The 20,098-nt window shown below is 45.1% G+C and overlaps 1 protein-coding gene across 1 annotated transcript in view; it reads right to left on the bottom strand.

Annotated features, from left to right (window-relative positions):
* Positions 1–386: 386 nt before the first annotated feature.
* Positions 387–20,098, bottom strand: part of LOC139579586 (uncharacterized) — a 149,812-nt gene continuing 130,100 nt past the window's right edge. The window contains exons 26-36 of the mRNA XM_071408340.1: positions 16,014–16,448; positions 10,332–10,766; positions 8,518–8,949; positions 4,383–4,649; positions 4,007–4,264; positions 3,663–3,908; positions 3,158–3,415; positions 2,281–2,619; positions 1,913–2,182; positions 1,675–1,758; positions 387–1,535 (exon numbers count right to left, since the gene is read on the bottom strand). Of these exons, the coding sequence (XP_071264441.1) occupies positions 1,469–1,535; positions 1,675–1,758; positions 1,913–2,182; positions 2,281–2,619; positions 3,158–3,415; positions 3,663–3,908; positions 4,007–4,264; positions 4,383–4,649; positions 8,518–8,949; positions 10,332–10,766; positions 16,014–16,448 (3,091 nt within the window). The 3' untranslated portion in view covers positions 387–1,468. The remainder of the gene's footprint in view (positions 1,536–1,674; positions 1,759–1,912; positions 2,183–2,280; positions 2,620–3,157; positions 3,416–3,662; positions 3,909–4,006; positions 4,265–4,382; positions 4,650–8,517; positions 8,950–10,331; positions 10,767–16,013; positions 16,449–20,098) is intronic.

Below are 20,098 nucleotides of genomic sequence, written 5' to 3'. Positions count from 1 at the left end.
GAACTTTCCAAGAAATGGAACGTTCCAAAAGGAGATTCCGTACGACGTCATTGACCTAATATGGTGCATCCTGGTAAATGGGCGGGTCCTGCTTTCCCGAGATCGGCCTGTCAGAGGGAGATGTCTTCAACTAACAACTTTTACATCGACATGAAAAGATACACACTTGGGGTTTGATCGCTTTCATACCAGCAATAACCTGAAAGTGATGTTTTACTAGTAATGATTTCAACCTACAGAGAAAACACAGTAACAAACATCAATCATGTGTCTTATGGTTCATTCATTAAAAACACAAATACTAAATATTCATAAATGATTTACACGGTCAAAAAAAGTAAACATTTGGGAGGTTTTTCTGTTGATATCAGAAAAGAAAGAGTTAAAACGTGTTTGTTTTGTTTCCTTTTGATAGAGACAAGGACCAACACAACACATGAAACAAACTGATTATTACTCACATGAACACCACAGTGAAATGCTGAATACAACAGGTGTAGAACTTACAAGCACTTAACCAACAATGCAGTTTTAAGAAAACACCCCAATAAAAGTAAGAGATAAGAAAAAAAATGATTAAAGAGCAGCAGTAAATAACAATAGTGGGGCAAAATACAAGGGTTACCGATACATAGTCAATGAGTGGTTATTTGAGGTAATTGAGATAATATGTACATGAGTTAGAGTTATTAAAGTGACAATCACTACATTAATGCTAAATTATCACACGTATATGCACAAAACAAATGTCATAGGCTACAATTAAATCAAATGGAATACATATTTACCTCTAATATTTACAACAAATGGAGGTACAAGGACCTTAAAGAGATGCTCCGGTACTTTAGCCAATAAGAACATGTTTTCTTTATTTTTAATCTCACACTTTGGGCTGGATGTTTCAATATGTAGCTAATTCATACATAATCACTGTCTTACATCAAAAAGACACAAAAATCCCAAGATGGAAAACGACAATTTGTTGAAACTGTGCCACGCCATTTTCCCTCCATTTCCCTCCACATGGGCAATTAGAGTTGTATCTAATGAGCTTCAGCCCCTCGTATTTGAGTGACAGCTAGCAAGAAGCCAGCCCAGGGTTATCCAATGAGGTTGCAGGGCGGGCCACAGCAGAGAGAGAGAGCAATGACGTGGTGAACATATGTGATGTAGTACAACATTTTCGGGGACCACTTTTGGCTTGTGAGTGTTACTATCAGCACTACTGGTTAAAAAGTAAACAAAAAGTAGCAGAGAATCTCTTTAATGAGTCTGTTGACTATAGTTATTACATGATCGGACTGTTCCAGCTGGAACAACCAGTTTGTTGTGTGTCTTTTGTATTAAAATGTTCCATCAGTTTATGTTCCACATTATAGTGTTATTATACAACATTATCTTGTCTGTCAGGAAGGGTCTTCTGTCCTGAATTCAGCCTTCTCTTCCTGGACTAAGACCTGATGTTGTTTCACCAGATGTCAAACCTCTTGTCTGTCAAGAAGGGTCTTCTGTCCTGGATTCTGTTGTTGAAGAGTCTATAGAACATGATTATTATTAATCATTATTACATCATTAGACAACACATCTCCATCCTCCAACAGTTGCCCCCAGCAACAGACACACCCATATGATCTCACACACACATGCTCTGCTCACCGTCACACACACCCTTACCGTACGGTGTGTATTGAAGTGTTAGTAGAGACCAGTTGGAGTATTCTGTCAGTCAGAGCATCAGTGATGTCATTGTGACTCAGGCTACAACAGAGAGAGAGAGAGAGAGAGACATTTGTAATCTAGTCTCACACACACACACACACACACACACACACACACACACACACACACACACACACACACACACACACACACACACACACACACACACACACACACACTGAAAGCCACTCACTCCAGGACTTGTACTTTATGCAGGTGTGTGATCAGGGCCTGTAGGTGGTGGTCTGTGAGTTGACAGTGGCTGAGGTCCAGTTCTGACAGACCCTCTGAGTGTTCCAGAACCAAGGCCAGAGATCCACAGGCCTTCTGGTCCAGCCTGGTCTCACTGAGGTCCAGCTCCCCATCCAGGGCTCTCCACAGGGACTCTGTGTGCCTCAGCAGCCCCTCTTCAATCCCCTCACACACAAGGTCCAGCAGCTGAAGTAGCAGAGCTTTGCTGGGGCTGAGAGGACAAGAAGCAGAGACAACATCATGACACAGAGTAGGTTTAACTCCTACTGATAAACTAGTTGGTCAAATGTTTGTCTTTGTATGTCTAACCTCAGCTTGACGATATGCAGGATGGGAAGCAGCTCCCTCAGTGCTCTGTCCTCCACCTCACAGTCTCTTAGGATGAGCTGGACCTCGTTCTGGACCAGCTGGGTGCTGTGTTGGTTCTGCTTCAGAACAGACTTGATGGCCCTGCAGTGGTCAATGGTCAGACACAGAGCCTCTCCTGGGTCCTGAGCTGACAGGTCCACAGAGGAGGAGCAGGAGAAGTCCAGCCTGTAGTGCAGAGACCTGAGCAGCCATACTGCTATTGGTGGTGATGGTGCCCCCACCTGGACCTGAGAGGCAGCACAGCACTGGAGGAAACTCAACAGTAACTTCCTGTCAACACTACAGAGAGAGAGATAGAGGGAGACAGAGAGACAGAGCGACAGAGAGCGAGAGACAGAGAGTGAGCGACAGAGACAGAGACAGAGAGAGAGAGACAGAGAGAGAGGGAGACAGAGAGAGAGACAGAGAGAGACAGAGAGAGAGAGAGAGAGACAGAGAGACAGAGAGAGAGCGACAGAGAGCGAGAGACAGAGAGCGAGAGACAGAGAGTGAGCGACAGAGACAGAGAGAGAGAGAGACCGAGAGAGAGAGAGACAGAGAGAGAGAGAGACAGAGGGAGACAGAGAGACAGAGAGAGAGACAGAGAGAGAGACAGAGAGAGACTTATTTACACACCATCACACATTAAAACACTGATTAACACACTACAACTCTGTTTATCAGGTCAACTCCCAGGCGTTCCCCTTCAATTCCACCCCTAGCTGAGGTTAAGGTTAGTACGTTAACCTAAGGTTAGGGTTAGAGGTTAAATCTGTCAGGAAGTGGAAAGCCTCATAGTTCTATCCATTCTAGCAGGGTCAAAGAGTGCCAACTAAACCTGAGTTGGGAGACTCTGTCCAGAAGAGGCAGGATGCTCTCTATCTCCCCCGGTGGTATGGAGGTCCACAGCAGGTTGACTTTGACTTGGTGGCTGTGCTGCAGGGTAAAACACAGAGCAGTACAGTCCACTCTGTCCAGCTCTCTGCTGTTCAGGTTGATCCAATGGTCTGAAGACCTCAACAAACTGGACACACAGTCACTGTCTCTACTGTCATAGATGTGTCTGATGGAGGACTTTACAAAGCTGGAACTGGACCTGAACAAACATGGAGAATGGATTGTTGTGGTTATGTCAAGGTTTTATAAAGGATAACTCACATAGCAACAACTGGCTGGATAGGACATGAATAATTAAAGTCTATAAATATTGAATAAAGATCTCCCACCTCTTGAATAAAACCCTAATGATATTACAGAGGAAAACTCAGAACAACATGTCACTGGATACAAATAGTTATTTTATTATTTCTAGAAAGTCTGACCAGAGAAAGAAGTTCTCCCACCTCTTGAGAGTAACCCTTCCCAGAAAGGGGAGAAGATCTGAGATGTTCTTCTCTAGAAGCCGGTTCTTCCTGAGGTCCACAGTGATGTTGTGGGTTGAATGCTGCAGCAGAGAGAGAAGCACTTCCCAGTCCAGCCTGCAGGAGGTCAGGTCTCCACCAACCTTCTCCAGGAACCACTGAGTCAAGTCCTTGTCCTGAGCTTCATACACAACTACAGTCAGCTGCTGCAGAGTGTCTGTGTTCAGTCTAGGAGGTTGGAACATGCAGGCAGTCAGAAATATGAAGAAAAACACATGAATGAAGTTACTATTTCTACTTTAAAAAAACATCAGCTTCAGACTGACCTGAGAGAGAGAGGTCCCTGGTGACACAGCAGTGCGATGAGAGAGTGACCCTGGATCCAGAAATCAGTCAGGTCCAGACACTGAACCCTCCAGAGTCTCAGCAGGGACGCCACACTACTCAGAGCCCTGGATAACACTCTCTCTGGTGGCTGGCTGCTCTTTAGGACCAGGGAGAGTTCTGGGACAGTCAGTGGAGTAGAACCTCTCCCTGTCCTCCTAACCAGTCTGGACAGTTTCACTGCCATACCCACACTCAGCCTGGAATGAAAAGACAAAACTCAAGTCACTTGAAACAGAGAAGTCTTGTCAGATAAAATGATCAGTAAGGAAAATCAACTATTCAATAGACCTGTAAAAGCTGTCTTACTGAACATACCTGAGCTTGTGGAGCTTTGACTCATGTCTCAAAAGAAGTGCGGCTCCTTTGAGAGAGATCTTGCTGGGGGTGAGAGTGAGGTCCACTCTGGAGGCACAGAGACCCAGGACTCTCCCCACAGACCTGCAGGTTTTCCTGGGTAACTCTCCTCCCAGTGACAGGGTAGAGCCCAAGAACTGGAGGAGAGAGGCCAACTGCTGGTCCTCTTCTCTGGACCTCACAGGGATGGATTCACACACAGTCTGGAAGAACCTGTCATCATCACAGCTGAAACAGCAAAACATGGAGACATCAAATCAGACATTTAGGAGACAGTGACGTCCAGAAGTATTGGGACAGTGACACATGGTTTGTTGTTTTGGCTCTGTACTCCAGTACTTTCTAAATGATACAATGACTATGAGGTTAAAGGTCAGACTGTCAGCTTTAATCTGGAGGTATTGTCATCCAAATCAGGTGAACTGTTTAGAAATTACAGCACTTTTTGTACATACAGTGTCCTCCATTAGTATTCAATTCCCTGAGACTTTTAGACATGTTATTGTGTGGAATTCAAATGGATGGAATATATTCAAAATACTCTGAAATGTCAAAGTGAACAAAAACAATAAACATATAAAGATGAATCAAATAAAAACACTAATATCACGAATACAGAAACATGTTTTGACTGTAATATCAAAATGTCAAAGTTAAAGATTAATGAAAAATAAAACACTAATATCCTGAGAAACATGTTTTGAAAAACATTCACGATCATTATTCAGGATTCATTCAGGATCATGGTAGCGTTCACATTCATGTAGAAGTGTTCAGAAATATATTCTATTCTTATTTGCTATAAAAGTGACTCCAAAATGACACAATACATTATTTACCTCATCATTTTCTATTGGGCACAAAATAATCTGAAACAACCAGAACAAACAGCAAAATGCATCCAACTAGTTTGTAGAATCACAAACTTGATGTCGTCAGTGCTATGAATATTGAAGAAGAATTATGGAAGAATTAAACCTGGTTAAAGCTTCTCTAGTGTCCGTGAGTTATTTACTCTGAGAAATAAGAACCTAACAGCTCACTGTTACAGAGAAAGTTCCATAATATGCATTTTGTTTTATAGATTAGATATTCTGCGTATAAATGTATATGGAAAAATTCACAATATCTAGGTAACATTTGGTAATGTGTAGGAGTAAATGAGACGTATAGGACAGCACATAGATGTATAGGATAGCTGAACATTAAAAACAGACCACAGGAAGACAGGGAGACACATAGGCGCCTAAGACAATTGGACACACTAAGGATAGGGGAGAACAGAACAAAGAGTAGATTGACACATTAATGAAAGGGTGAGACACATGGTATGCTGACACACTAATGATAAAAAGACCCATAGTCAGCTCTTTCTAAAAAGAAGGCTTATAGGATAGAGTCTGCTGATTCCAATAAAGGCAGAACAAAGAGTAGATTGACACATTAATGAAAGGAAGAGACACAGAATCTGCTGACACACTAAGATAAGGGTCCGGCCACCATTATAATCTAACTGAAAGCAGATAAGGGCGTTATTGGGCGTGAACAAGCAGGAAGCTTGAACTAAAAGATAATGGTGGCGAATGACTTAAGAAAAGAAAATTCATTTGCATAAGGGATGGACATAATACTATGTGTGTATAAATATAAGAGCTAGGGCTCTGGGAAATTGTGTGTTCCGCGGGAAATTCCGGCTTGCTATACAATTGTAATAAAAAGTCTATTTGATTTCACAAGTTCTTACGAGTGTTATATTTCTGAGACGATGTTCCACGACAAATGCAACATTTGTTATTTCAGGGAATCTAAGTATAAATGTTACCAGATTCAATAACATTTGAAGATTCATATGACAATGTCTTAAAAAAGACAATGACTGCAGAAAGCTACAAACGTCCTCTCTAAAGGGAAATACAGGGACAGACAACTACAATCCCTGAAATGTACTGATCCAACTCACCTCAGCTGTGAGATGTAGGACAGACACTGAAGGAAACTCCTCACTTCACTCTCTTCATCTGACCAGCCCTTCAGCTCTACTGGTTTCTTCTCCTGTTGGAGTTTCAGCACTTCTAGGAGGAGGGAGGCCTTTCTCTCTGAGAGGTCTATGGACCAGACTGCAGGAGCTGACTGGTAAACTGGCTGTAATGCTGGAAGGAAACTCCTGCCTGTTTGAGTCTCATAGTCCTTCACATGTGAGTACAGATCCAGCAGGAAATCACATTGATATTCCTTATTATCGTCACCATCATCATCATCATCAGAAGGGGAAGGTGCTGTAAGTACACACTGATGATACCAGCTTCAGTGTCTTCTCTCCTGTCTGCTCCTCCCACTCTGCTGCTTGAGACAGGAGATCCACCAGGAACTTGATCTGCTTTAAGGGATCATACCTCCATGGATAGAAACTGCAACAAGGACAGTAACAGCTGATTCAGACATGGATGAACACATTAAATCAGTCATAGCTAAAGATATATGAAGTAGTTATACATTTACATAATGTGATTTGGTTATATGTTAAAGTATTTAATTTTAGAGACAATCACATGATTTATCTGTGACATTTAGTAATGCAACATTAGTTATGTCAGGAAATGGGCTGATAAATGTTCCCAGATTCACCAACATGTGCAGTTTTATACGGAGCCTTCACCGTGTGCTGCCACTTTGCATCAGCAGTCAGAAAGGAGACGCTCTGGGGGGCAGTTTGATAGTGGTGATGCTAAACAACTCTGGTTAATTTCCCTCTTCCCTCTCTCTCTTACCACTCTCTTTCCATCTTCCCCCTCTTTCTCTTACCACTCTCTCTTTCTCTCTCTCTCTCGTCCCTCTCTCTCTCTCTTCCCTCTCGCTCTCTCTTCCCTCTCGCTCTCTCTTCCCTCTCGCTCTCTCTTCCCTCTCGCTCTCTCTTCCCTCTCTCTCTCTCGTCCCTCTCTCTCTCTCGTCCCTCTCTCTCTCTCGTCCCTCTCTCTCTCTTTCGTCCCTCTCTCTCTCTCTCGTCCCTCTCTCTCTCTCTCGTCCCTCTCTCTCTCTCGTCCCTCTGTCTCTCTCGTCCCTCTGTCTCTCGTCCCTCTCTCTCTCTCGTCCCTCTCTCTCTCTCTCGTCCCTCTCTCTCTCTCGTCCCTCTCTCTCTCTCGTCCCTCTCTCTCTCTCTCGTCCCTCTCTCTCTCTCGTCCCTCTCTCTCTCTCTCGTCCCTCTCTCTCTCTCGTCCCTCTCTCTCTCTCGTCCCTCTCTCTCTCTCGTCCCTCTCTCTCTCTCTCTCTCTCTCTCTCTCTCTCTCGTCCCTCTCTCTCTCTCATCCCCCTCTCTCTCTCTCATCCCCCTCTCTCTCTCTCATCCCCCTCTCTCTCTCTCTCGTCCCTCTCTATCTCTCCAGTGCTTTACACTGCAGCAGACTTTATTATTGTTTTCAATGCTCTTCCCTTTGAGGTTCAGCGTGGCTGGACTATTATTGTCCTGCCAGACGTATTTGGGTTGACATTTTAGTTAAAGGGAAGTTGCTTGCCAGTTTATTGTGTCTTGTTATTTGAACTGTATTGATGTGGTACTAATGACATGTGGCCCAGAAGATTGTGGACATTTTAAGGCCTTTGTTTGTCTATGACCCCCCCCACCATTCATACCCTCTGCACTCCTCCACTGGGAGGTAATACAGATTACTGCAAATCATCTCATGTTGATGACTGGGTTATTTCTTGTAAATTGTTTCTATGAAGTTGCCGTTAAATTGCTCTGCCATCATTATTGTATGAGGTATTATTGGTGGGGTTACCCCTGTGCTGTGATGGGTGTTTTATATGGTGTGTCTTATCTTTTCTCTCCACTGGCTATCTGGCTAACAGGCTACACTCTAGACAGTCTCTTCTGCTGATGTGTGTGTGTCTGGTAGTGGGTCTCTCTCTATCCTACTCTTTTCCTTTCTGCAGAGTTAATACCTGCCTGGCACCCCAACAAAATCTTTACCTTTACCACTCTCTAACAATACCACTACAAGATTTACCAACACTTGAAGTTTTATATGTCAAATGTTTCTATAAGATAATAACCACTAGCATCACATAATCACTAACCAACACACATGTTCAGACTCACCTCAGCTGTGAGATGTAGGGCAGACACTGAAGGAAACTCCTCACTTCACTCTCTTCATCTGACCAGCCCTTCAGCTCTACTGGTTTCTTCTCTGGTTTGAGGTTCAGCACTTCTAGGAGGAGGGAGGCCTTTCTCTCTGAGAGGTCTATGGACCAGACTGCAGGAGCTGACTGGTAAACTGGCTGTAATGCTGGAAGGACACTCCTGCCTGTTTGAGTCTCATAGTCCTTCACATGTGAGTACAGATCCAGCAGGAAATTACTCTGTTTAGAAGTGTCTCCAATGGGAAAAGGAAAGGCTCTGTAAGTACACACTGATGATACCAGCTTCAGTGTCTTCTCTCCTGTCTGCTCCTCCCACTCTGCTGCTTGAGACAGGAGATCCACCAGGAACTTGATCTGCTTTGAGGGATCAGACCTCCGTGGACAGAAACTGCAACAAGGACAGTAACAGCTGATTCAGACATGGATGAACACATGAAACCAGTCATAGTTAAAGATATATGAAGTAGTTATACATTTACATAATGTGATTTGGTTATATGTTAAAGTATTTAGTTTTAGAGACATTCACATGATTTATCTGTGACATTTAGTAATGCAACATTAGTTATGTCAGGAAATGGGCTGATAAATGTTCCCAGATTCACCAACATGTGTAGTTTTATACGGAGCCTTCACCGTGTGCTGCCACTTTGCATCAGCAGTCAGAAAGGAGACTCTCTGGGGGGCAGTTTGATAGTGGTGATGCTAAACAACTCTGGTTTATTTTCACTCTTTCTCTCTCTCTCTCAACTCGCTCTCTTCCCTCTCTCTCTTCCCTCTCTCTCTCTCTTCCATCTCTCTCTTCCCTCTCTCTCTTCCCTCTCTCTCTTCCCTCTCTCTCTTCCCTCTCTCTCTTCCCTCTCTCTCTTCCCTCTCCCTCTTCCTTCTCCCTCTTCCTTCTCTCTCTTCCTTCTCTCTCTTCCCTCGCTCTTTTCCTTTTCTCTCTTCCCCCTCCCTCTTCCCTCTCTCTCTCCCCCCACTCTCTCTCAACTCGCTCTCTTCCCTCTCTCTCTCTTCCCTCTCTCTCTCACTCTTCCCTCTCCCCTCTCACTGTTCTCTCCCTCTTTTCCCTCTTCCCTTTCTCTCTCACTCTTCCCTCTCCCCTCTCACTGTTCTCTCCCTCTCTTCCCTCTCTCTCTCTTCCCTTTCTCTCTCACTCTTCCCTCTCCCCTCTCACTGTTCTCTCCCTCTCTTCCCTCTCTCTCTTCCCTCTCTCTCTCTTCTCTCTCTCTTCCCTCCCTCTCTCTCTCTCTTCTCTCTCCCTCTCTTCCCGCTCCCTCTCTTCCCTCTCTCCCTATCTTTCCTATCTCTCCTCCACTGGGAGGAAATACAGATTACTGCAAATCCTATAATGTTGATGACTGGGTTCTTTCTTGTAAATTGTTTCTATGAAGTTGCCGTTAAATTGCTCCGCCATCATTATAGTATGAGGTATTATTGGTGGGGTTACCCCTGTGCTGTGATGGGTGTTTTATATGGTGTGTCTTATCTTTTCTCTCCACTGGCTATCTGGCTAACAGGCTACACTCTAGACAGTCTCTTCTGCTGATGTGTGTGTGTCTGGTAGTGGGTCTCTCTCTATCCTACTCTTTTCCTTTCTGCAGGGTTAATACCTGCCTGGCGCCCCAACAAAATCTTTACCTTTACCCCTCTCTAACAATACCGCTACAAGATTTACCAACACTTAAAGTTTTATATGTCAAATGTTTCTACAAGATAATAACCACTAGCATCACATAATCACTAACCACCACACATGTTCAGACTCACCTCAGCTGTGAGATGTAGGGCAGACACTGAAGGAAACTCCTCACTTCACTCTCTTCATCTGACCAGCCCTTCAGCTCTACTGGTTTCTTCTCTGGTTGGAGTTTCAGCACTTCTAGGAGGAGGGAGGCCTTTCTCTCTGAGAGGTATATGGACCAGACTGCAGGACTGGCTGACTGGTAAACTGGCTGTAATGCTCGAAGGACACTCCTGCCTGTTTGAGTCTCATAGTCCTTCACATGTGAGTACAGATCCAGCAGGAAATCACTCTGTTTAGAAGTGTCTCCATTGGGAAAAGGAAAGGTGCTGTAAGTACACACTGATGATACCAGCTTCAGTGTCTTCTCTCCTGTCTGCTCCTCCCACTCTGCTGCTTGAGACAGGAGATCCACCAGGAACTTGATCTGCTTTGAGGGATCAGACCAGTCTGGACAGAAACTGCAACAAGGACAGTAACAGCTGATTCAGACATGGATGAGCACATGAAACCAGTCAAAGTTAAAGATATATGAAGTAGTTATACAATTAAAAAACATATATTTTACCTTCATTTAACTAGAATAAATTCTTATTTTCAATGACGGCCTAGGAACAGTGGGTTAACACTCTAACCACTAGGCTTTCTGCCACCCCTAATAATGTGCTTTGGTTATTTGTCAAAGTATTAAACTTTAGAGACAATCACATGATTTATGTGTGACATTTAGTAATGCAACATTAGTTATGTCAGGAAATGGGCTGATAAATGTTCCCAGATTCACCAACATGTGTAGTTTTATACGGAGCCTTCACCGTGTGCTGCCACTTTGCATCAGCAGTCAGAAAGGAGACGCTCTGGGGGGCAGTTTGATAGTGGTGATGCTAAACAACTCTGGTTCATATTCCCTCTTTCTCTCCCCTCTTTCTTCCCTCTCTCTCATCCCTCTCTCTCATCCCTCTCTCTCATCCCTCTCTCTTCCATCTCTCTTCCCTCTCTCTTCCCTCTCTCATCCCTCTCTCATCCCTCTCTATTCCCTCTCTCATCCCTCTCTATTCCCTCTCTCATCCCTCTCTCATCCCTCTCTTTTCCCTCTCTATTCCCTCTCTCTCATCCCTCTCTATTCCCTCTCTCATCCCTCTCTCTCATCGATCTCTCTTCCCTCGCTCTCTTCCCTCTCTATTCCCTCTCTATTCCCTCTCTATTCCCTCTCTCTTCCGTCTCTCTCTTCCCTCTCTATTCGCTCTCTCTCATCCCTCTCTCATCCCTCTTTCTCTGTCTTCTCTTTCCCTCTTCCCTCACTCTCTCTTCCCTCTCTCTCCCTCTTCCATCTCTCTATTTTCTCTCTCTTCCCTCTCTCTTTCCTCTCTCTTCCCTCTCTCGTCACTCTCTCATCCCTCTCTCATCCCTCTCTTTTCCCTCTCTCTCATCCATCTCTCTCTTTTCCCTCTCTCTCGTCCCCTCTCTCATCCCTCTCTATTCCCTCTCTCTCATCCATCTCTCTCTTCCCTCTCTCTTTTCCCTCTCTCTCTTCCGTCTCTCTCTTCCCTCTCTATTCGCTCTCTCTCATCCCTCTCTCTCTATCTGCCCTCTCCCTCTTCCCTCTCTTTCCCTCTTCCCTCACTCTCTCTTCCCTCACTCTCCCTCTTCCATCTCTCTCTTCCCTCTCTCTATTCACTCTCTCGTCCCTCTCTCTCTTCCCTATCTCTATTCCCTATCTCTATTCCCTCTCTCTTCCGTCTCTCTATTCTCTCTCTTCCTTAACTCTCTTCCCTCTCTCTCTCTCTCTTCCCTCTCTCTCTCTCTCTTTCCCCTCTCTCTCCCCTTTCTTCCCTCTCTCTTCCATCTTGTCCTCTCTCGCCCTCTCTCTTCCCTCTCTCTCTTCTCTCTCACCCCTCTCTCTCTTCCCTCTCTCTCCCCTTTCTCCCTCTCTCTTCCCTCTCTCTTTTCCCTCTCTTCCATCTCTCTTCCCTATCTATATTCCCTCTCTATTCCCTCTCTATTACCTCTCTCTTCCCTCTCTCTCTTTTCCCTCTCTATCTTCCCTCTCTCTCCCCTCTCTCTTCCGTCTCTCTATTCTCTCTCTTCCCTCTTCCTCTCTCTTTCTTACCACTCTCTCCCCTCTCTCTTTCCCCTCTCTCTCCCCTTTCTCCCTCTCTCTTCCCTCTCTCTTCCCTCTCTCTTCCCTCTCTCGTCCCACTCTCTCTTCCCTCTCGTCCTCTCTCTTCCCACTCTCTCTTCCCTCTCTCTTCCCTCTCTCTCTCCCCCTCTCTCTTCCCTCTCTCTCCCCTTTCTCCCTCTCTCTTCCCTCTCTCTTTTCCCTCTCTTCCATCTCTCTTCCCTATCTATATTCCCTCTCTATTCCCTCTCTATTACCTCTCTATTACCTATCTATTACCTCTTTCTTCCCTCTCTCTTCCCTCTCTCTTCTGTCTCTTTTCCGTCTCTCTATTCTCTCTCACTTCCATCTCTCTATACCCTCTCTCTTCCCTCTCTCTTCCCTCTCTTCCCTCTCTCTCTCCACCTCTCTCCATCTCTACTCCCTCTCTCTTCCCTATCTCTCTTCCCTCTCTCTTCCCTCTCTCTTCTCTGTATTCCCTCTCTCTTCCCTCTCTCTATTCCATCTCACCTCCCTCTCTCTTCCCTCTCTATTCCCTCTCTCTTCCCTCTCTCTCTTCCCTCTCTTCCCTCTCTCTCCCTCTCTCATCGCTCTCACTCTTCCATCTCTCTCCCCTCTCTCCCACTCTCTTCCCTCTCTCTCTTCCCTCTCTCCACTTTCTCCCTCTCTTCACTCTCTCTTCCCTCTCTCTCTTTCCTCTCTTTCCCCTTTCTCCCTCTCTCTTCCCTCTCTCTCTTCCCTCTCTCTCTTCCCTCTCTCTCTTCCCTCTCTCCCTCTCTCTCTTCCCTCTCTCTCTTCCCTCTCTATTCCCTCTCTATTCCCTCTCTATTCCCTCTCTCTTCCGTCTCTCTATTCTCTCTCTCTTCCCTCTCTCTATACCCTCTCTCTTCCCTCTCTCTATTCACTCTATTCACTCTCTCTTCCGTCTCTCTTCCCACTCTCTTCTCTCTCTCTTCCCTCTCTCTTCCCTCTCTCTTCCCTCTCTCTCTTCCCTCCCTCTCTACCCTCTTGCTCGCGCTCTTCCCTCTCTCGCTCTCTTCCCTCTCTCTCTTTCTCTTCCCTCTCTCTCTTTCTCTTCCCTCTCTCGCTCTCTTTCTATTCCCTCGCTCGCTCTCTTTCTATTCCCTCGCTCGCTCTCTTCCCTCTCGCTCGCTCTCTTTCTATTCCCTCGCTCGCTCTCTTCCCTCTCGCTCTCTTCCCTCTCGCTCTCTTCCCTCTCGCTCTCTTCCCCCCTTCTCCCCCTCTCTCTCTCTCGTCTCTCCTCTCTCTCTCTTCCCTCTCTCTCTTCCATCTCTCTTCCCTCTCTATTCCCTCTCTATCCCCTCTCTCTTCCCTCTATTCACTCTATATTCACTCTCTCTATATTTCCTCTCTCTTCCCTCTCTCTTCCCTATGTCTTCCCTCTCTCTTTCCTCTCTCTCCCTCTCTCATTGCTCTCCCTCTCTCTTTCCCCACTCTCTTCCCTCTCTCATCCCTCTCTCTCCCCTTTCTCCATCTCTCTTCCCTCACTCTTCCCTCTCTCTCTTCCCTCTCTCTCCCTTCTCTCTTCCCTCTCTCTCTCCTGTCTCTCTTCCCTCTCTCTCTCCTGTCTCTCTTCCCTCTCTCTCTTCCCTCTCTCTTCCCTCTCTCTCTTCCCTTTTTTCCTCTGTCTTCCCTATCTCTTCCCTCTCTCATCCCACTCTCATCCCACTCTCTCATCCCACTCTCTCTTCCCTCTCTCTTCCCTCTCTCTTCCCTCTCTCTTCCCTCTCTCTTCCCTCTCGTCCTCTCTGGCCCTCTCTATTCCCTATCTCTATTCCCTCTCTCTTCCCTATCTCTATTCCCCCTCTCTTCCCTCTCTCTTCCTTATCTCTATTCCCTTTCTCCCCCCTCTCTCTTCCCTCTCTCTCTTTCCTCTCTCTCTTCCCTCTCTTTCCCCTCTCTCCCTTATCTCTTCCCTCTCTCTTCCCTCTCTCTCTCCTGTCTCTCTTCCCTCTCTCTCTTCCCTCTCTCTCTTCCCTCTCTCTTCCCTCTCTCTTCCCTCTCTCTTCCCTCTCTCATCCCACTCTCTCATCCTACTCTCTCTTCCCTCTCTCTTCCCTCTCTCTTCCCTCTCGTCCTCTCTGGCCCTCTCTATTCCCTATCTCTATTCCCTCTCTATTCCCTCTCTCTTCGCTATCTCTATTCCCCCTCTCTTCCCTCTCTCTTCCTTATCTCTATTCCCTTACTCTCCCCTCTCTCTTCCCTATCTCTCTTTCCTCTCTCTCTTCCCTCTCTCTTCCCTCTCTTCCCTCTCTCTTTCCTCTCTCTCCCTCTCTCATCGCTCTCTCTCCTCTCTCTCTCCTCTCTCTTCCCTCTCTCTCTTCCCTCTCTCTCCTCTCTCTTCCCTCTCTCTTCCCTCTCTCTTCCCTCTCTCACCCCTCTCTCTCTCGATCTCTACTCCCTCTCTCTTACCTCTCTCTATACCCTCTCTCTTCCCTTTCTCCCTCTCTCTTCCCTAGTTTTATACGGAGCCTTCACCGTGTGCTGCCACTTTGCATCAGGAGTCAGAAAGGAGACTCTCTGGGGGGCAGTTTGATAGTGGTGATGCTAAACAACTCTGTTTATTTTCACTCTTCTCTCTCTTCCCCCTCTCTCTTCCTACTCTCTCTCTCTCTCTCTCTCTCTCTCTCTCTCTCTCTCTCTCTCTTCCCCCTCTCTCTTCCTACTCTCTCTCTCTCTCTCTCTCTCTCTCTCTCTCTCCCTCTCTCCCTCCCTCTCTCCCTCCCTCTCTCTCTCCCTCCCTCCCTCCCTCCCTCCCTCCCTCCCTCCCTCCCTCCCTCCCTCCCTCCCTCCCTCCCTCCCTCTCTCTCTCTCTGTCTTCTCTCTTCTCCTCTCTCTTCTCCTCTATCTCTCCAGTGCTTTACACTGCAGCACTTTATTATTGTTTTCAATGCTCTTCCCTTTGAGGTTCAGCGTGGCTGGACTATTATTGTCCTGCCAGACGTATTTGGGTTGATATTTTAGTTAAAGGGAGGTTTCTTGCCAGTTTATTGTGGCTTGTTATTTGAACTGTATTGATGTGGTACTAATGACATGTGGCCCAGAAGATTTTGTACATTTTAAGGCCTTTGTTTGTCTATGACCCCCCACCATTCATACCCTCTGCACTCCTCCACTGAGAGGTAATACAGATTACTGCAAATCCTCTAATGTTGATGACTGGGTTCTTTCTTGTAAATTGTTTCTATGAAGTTGCCGTTAAATTGCTCTGCCATCATTATTGTATGAGGTATTATTGGTGAGGTTACCCCTGTGCTGTGATGGGTGTTTTATATGGTGTGTCTTATCTTTTCTCTCCACTGGCTATCTGGCTAACAGGCTACACTCTAGACAGTCTCTTCTGCTGATGTGTGTGTGTCTGGTAGTGGGTCTCTCTCTATCCTACTCTTTTCCTTTCTGCAGGGTTAATAACTGCCTGGCGCCCCAACAAAATCTTTACCTTTACCCCTCTCTAACAATACCGCTACAAGATTTACCAACACTTGAAGTTTTATATGTCAAATGTTTCTACAAGATAATAACCACTAGCATCACATAATCACTAACCACCACACATGTTCAGACTCACCTCAGCTGTGAGATGTAGGACAGACACTGAAGGAAACTCCTCACTTCACTCTCTTCATCTGACCAGCCCTTCAGCTCTACTGGTTTCTTCTCTGGTTGGAGTTTCAGCACTTCTAGGAGGAGGGAGGCCTTTCTCTCTGAGAGGTCTATGGACCAGACTGCAGGACTGGCTGACTGGTAAACTGGCTGTAATGCTGGAAGGACACTCCTGCCTGTTTGAGTCTCATAGTCCTTCACATGTGAGTACAGATCCAGCAGGAAATCACTCTGTTCAGAATTGTCTCCATTGGGAAAAGGAAAGGTGCTGTAAGTCCACATTGATGATACCAGCTTCAGTGTCTTCTCTCCTGTCTGCTCCTCCCACTCTGCTGCTTGAGACAGGAGATCCACCAGGAACTTGATCTGCTTTGAGGGATCATACCACCATGGATAGAAACTGCAACAAGGACAGTAACAGCTGATTCAGACATGGATGAACACATGAAACCAGTCATAGTTAAAGATATATGAAGTAGTTATACAATTAAAAAATATATATTTGACCTTCATTTAACTAGAACAAATTCTTACTTTCAATGACGGCCTAGGAACAGTGGGTTAACACTCTAACCACTAGGCTTTCTGCCACCCCTAATAATGTGCTTTGGTTATTGTCAAAGTATTACACTTTAGAGACATTATGTGTGACATTTAGTAATGTAACATTAGTTATGTCAGGAAATGGGCTGAAAAATTTTCCCAGATTCACCAACATGTGTAGTTTTATACGGAGCCTTCACCGTGTGCTGCCACTTTGCATCAGCAGTCAGAAAGGAGACTCTCTGGGGGGCAGTTTGATAGTGGTGATGCTAAACAACTCTGGTTTATTTTCCCTCTCCATCTCTCTCTCCCCTCTCTCTTCCCTCTCTGTTCCCTCTCTCTCTTCCCTCTCTATTCCCTCTCTCATCCCTCTCTTTTCCCTCTCTAGTCCCTCTCTCATCCCTCTCTAATCCCTCTCTAATCACTCTCTATTCCCTCTCTCGTCCCTCTCTCTCATCCCTCTCTCTTCCCTCTCTTATCCTTCTCTCTCATCCCTCTCTTATCCTTCTCTCTCATCCCTCTCTCTTCCCTCTCTCATCCCTCTCTAATCCCTCTCTAATCCCTCTCTATTCCCTCTCTCGTCCCTCTCTCTCATCCCTCTCTCTTCCCTCTCTTATCCTTCTCTCTCATCCCTCTCTCTTCCCTCTCTCATCCCTCTCTATTCCCTCTCTATTCCCTCTCTCATCCCTCTCTATTCCCTATCTATTCCCTCTCTCTCTTCCCTCTCTCTCATCCCTCTCTATTCCCTCTCTCTCTTCCCTCTCTCTCTTCCCTCTCTCTCTTCCCTCTCTCTCTTCCCTCTCTCATCCCTCTCTCTTCCCTCTCTATTCCCTCTCTCTCATCCCTCTCTCTCTTCCCTCTCTCTTTCCTCTCTCTCTTTCCTCTCTCTCTTCCCTCTCTCTCTTCCCTCTCTCTCTTCCCTCTCTCTTCCCTCTCTCTCTCTCTTCTCTCTCTATTACCTCTCTCTTCCCTCTCTCTCTTCCCTCTCTCTCTTCCCTCTCTCTCTTCCCTCTCTCTTCCCTCTCTCTTCCCTCTCTCTTCCCTCTCTTCCCTCTCTCTTCCCTCTCTCTCTTCCCTCTCTCTTCCCCCTCCCTCTTCCCATTCTCTCTTCCCTCTCTCTCTTCTCTCTCTTCCCTCTCTCTTTCCTCTCTCTCCCTCTCTCTCTTCCCTCTCTCTCCCCTCTCTCTTCCCCCTCTCTCTCTCTCTCTCTATCCCCTCTCTCTTCCCTCTCTCTTTCCTCTCTCTTTCCTCTCTCTATTCCCCCTCTCTCTCTCTCTCTCTCTCTCTCTCTCTCTCTCTCTCTCTCTCTCTCTCTCTCTCTCTCTCTCTCTCTCTCTCTCTCTCTCTCTCTCTCTCTCTCTCTCGCTCTCTCTCTCGCTCTCTCTCTCTCTCTCTCGCTTTACACTGCAGCAGACTTTATTATTGTTTTCAATGCTCTTCCCTTTGAGGTTCAGCGTGGCTGGACTATTATTGTCCTGCCAGACGTATTTGGGTTGACATTTTAGTTAAAGGGAGGTTTCTTGCCAGTTTATTGTGTCTTGTTATTTGAACTGTATTGATGTGGTACTAATGACATGTGGCCCAGAAGATTGTGGACATTTTAAGGCCTTTGTTTGTCTATGACCCCCCCCACCATTCATACCCTCTGCACTCCTCCACTGGGAGGTAATACAAATTACTGCAAATCCTCTAATGTTGATGACTGGGTTCTTTCTTGTAAATTGTTTCTATAAAGTTGCCGTTAAATTGCTCTGCCATCATTATTGTATGAGGTATTATTGGTGTGGTTACCCCTGTGCTGTGATGGGTGTTATATATGGTGAGTCTTATCTTTTCTCTCCACTGGCTATCTGGCTAACAGGCTACACTCTAGACAGTCTCTTCTGCTGATGTGTGTGTGTGTGGTAGTGGGTCTCTCTCTATCCTACTCTTTTCCTTTCTGCAGAGTTAACCTGTTGAGGACAGAGGGCACTGTTTTCACTTTGGGGGAAAATCGTGCCCAATTTAAACGGCCTCGTACTCAATTCCTGCTCGTACAATATGCATATTATTATTACTATTGGATAGAAAACACTCTAGATTCTAAAACCGTTTGAATTATATCTGTGAGTAAAACAGAACTCCTTTTGCAGCAAACTTCCTGACAGGAAGTGGAAAATCTGAAATCGATGCTCTCTTCTAGGGGCTGCCTATTAAAGTCCTTGATATTTAAAAGTTTACCGGTACTCCCTGTATGTAGCCTCATTATTGCTATGTCATTTTCTTGTGTTACTATTTGATTTTATTACTTTATTTAGTAAATATTTTCTTAACTCTATTTCTTGAACTGCATTAATTTGTTGGTTAAGGGCTTGTAAGTAAGCATTTCACTGTAAGGTCTACACCTGTTGTATTGGGTTTTTACTTTTTTGGTGGAACTTGGCGGAATGTTTTTAAACTGATTTTATTTTTGCCACAGGACTGGCAAGGTCATTGAAGGTGTGGTTGTGCCTTTCATAGAACCGTGGAGCCATTCTTTCTGTTTTTGAGGGTGAAATTGGATGTCGATATGGGACAAGATACGTAGCGATAGCTGGCCATTAGGACAGCAGTAAATTGTAATGTGTACAGTTTGTAGGAAATTCTGATGGAAGATCACCAAAAGTAGGACCCATTTTGGGCACGCTCTCGCCATAAAATAAACTGCATATCGTAATAAAGTAATTTTTAGAATTCTAACACGGCGATTGCATTAAGAACTAGTGTATCTATCATTTCCTATACAACATGTATTTTTTTGTTATGTTTATGAATAGTTATTTGGTCAGAATATGTGTGTCAGAAAAAATATCCGGACGTTGTGGGAAAAAGATGCTACGTTAGCACAATGTATAACCACTGATTTCAGCTCTAAATATGCACATTTTCGAACAAAACATAAGTGTATGTATAACCTGATGTTATAGTACTGTCATCTGATGAAGCTTATCAAGGTTAGTCAAAAATTATATATCTTGCTGGTTTATTCGCTATCGCTAACGTGCCTATTGCTATCGCTAACGTGCCTTGATGAATGAATGCGGTAGTGTGGTAGGCTATTGTAGTAAGCTAATATAATGCTATATTGTGTTTTCGCTGTAAAACACTTAAAAAATCGGAAATATTGGCTGGATTCACAAGATGTTTGTCTTTAATTTGCTGTACACCATCGATTTTTCAGAAATGTTTTATGATGAGTATTTAGGTATTTGACGTTGGTGTCTGTAATTACTCTGGCAGCTTCGGTCCTATTGTTGACGGTAGCTGTGATGGTAGCTGCAATGTAAAACTGATTTATAGCTCAAATATGCAAATTTTTCGAACAAAACATAGATTTATTGTATAACATGTTATAAGACTGTCATCTGATGAAGTTGTTTCTTGGTTAGTTTGGTTGGTTCTTGGTTAGTTAGGTTGGCTTTGTGCATGCTACCTGTGCTGTGAAAAATGTCTGTCCTTTTTTGTATTTGGTGGTGAGCTAACATAAAT

Source organism: Salvelinus alpinus, chromosome 6, assembly GCF_045679555.1.
Source record: "Salvelinus alpinus chromosome 6, SLU_Salpinus.1, whole genome shotgun sequence".
Classification (NCBI taxonomy): domain Eukaryota; kingdom Metazoa; phylum Chordata; class Actinopteri; order Salmoniformes; family Salmonidae; genus Salvelinus; species Salvelinus alpinus.
This window is presented reverse-complemented; position numbering and strand designations above follow the sequence as displayed.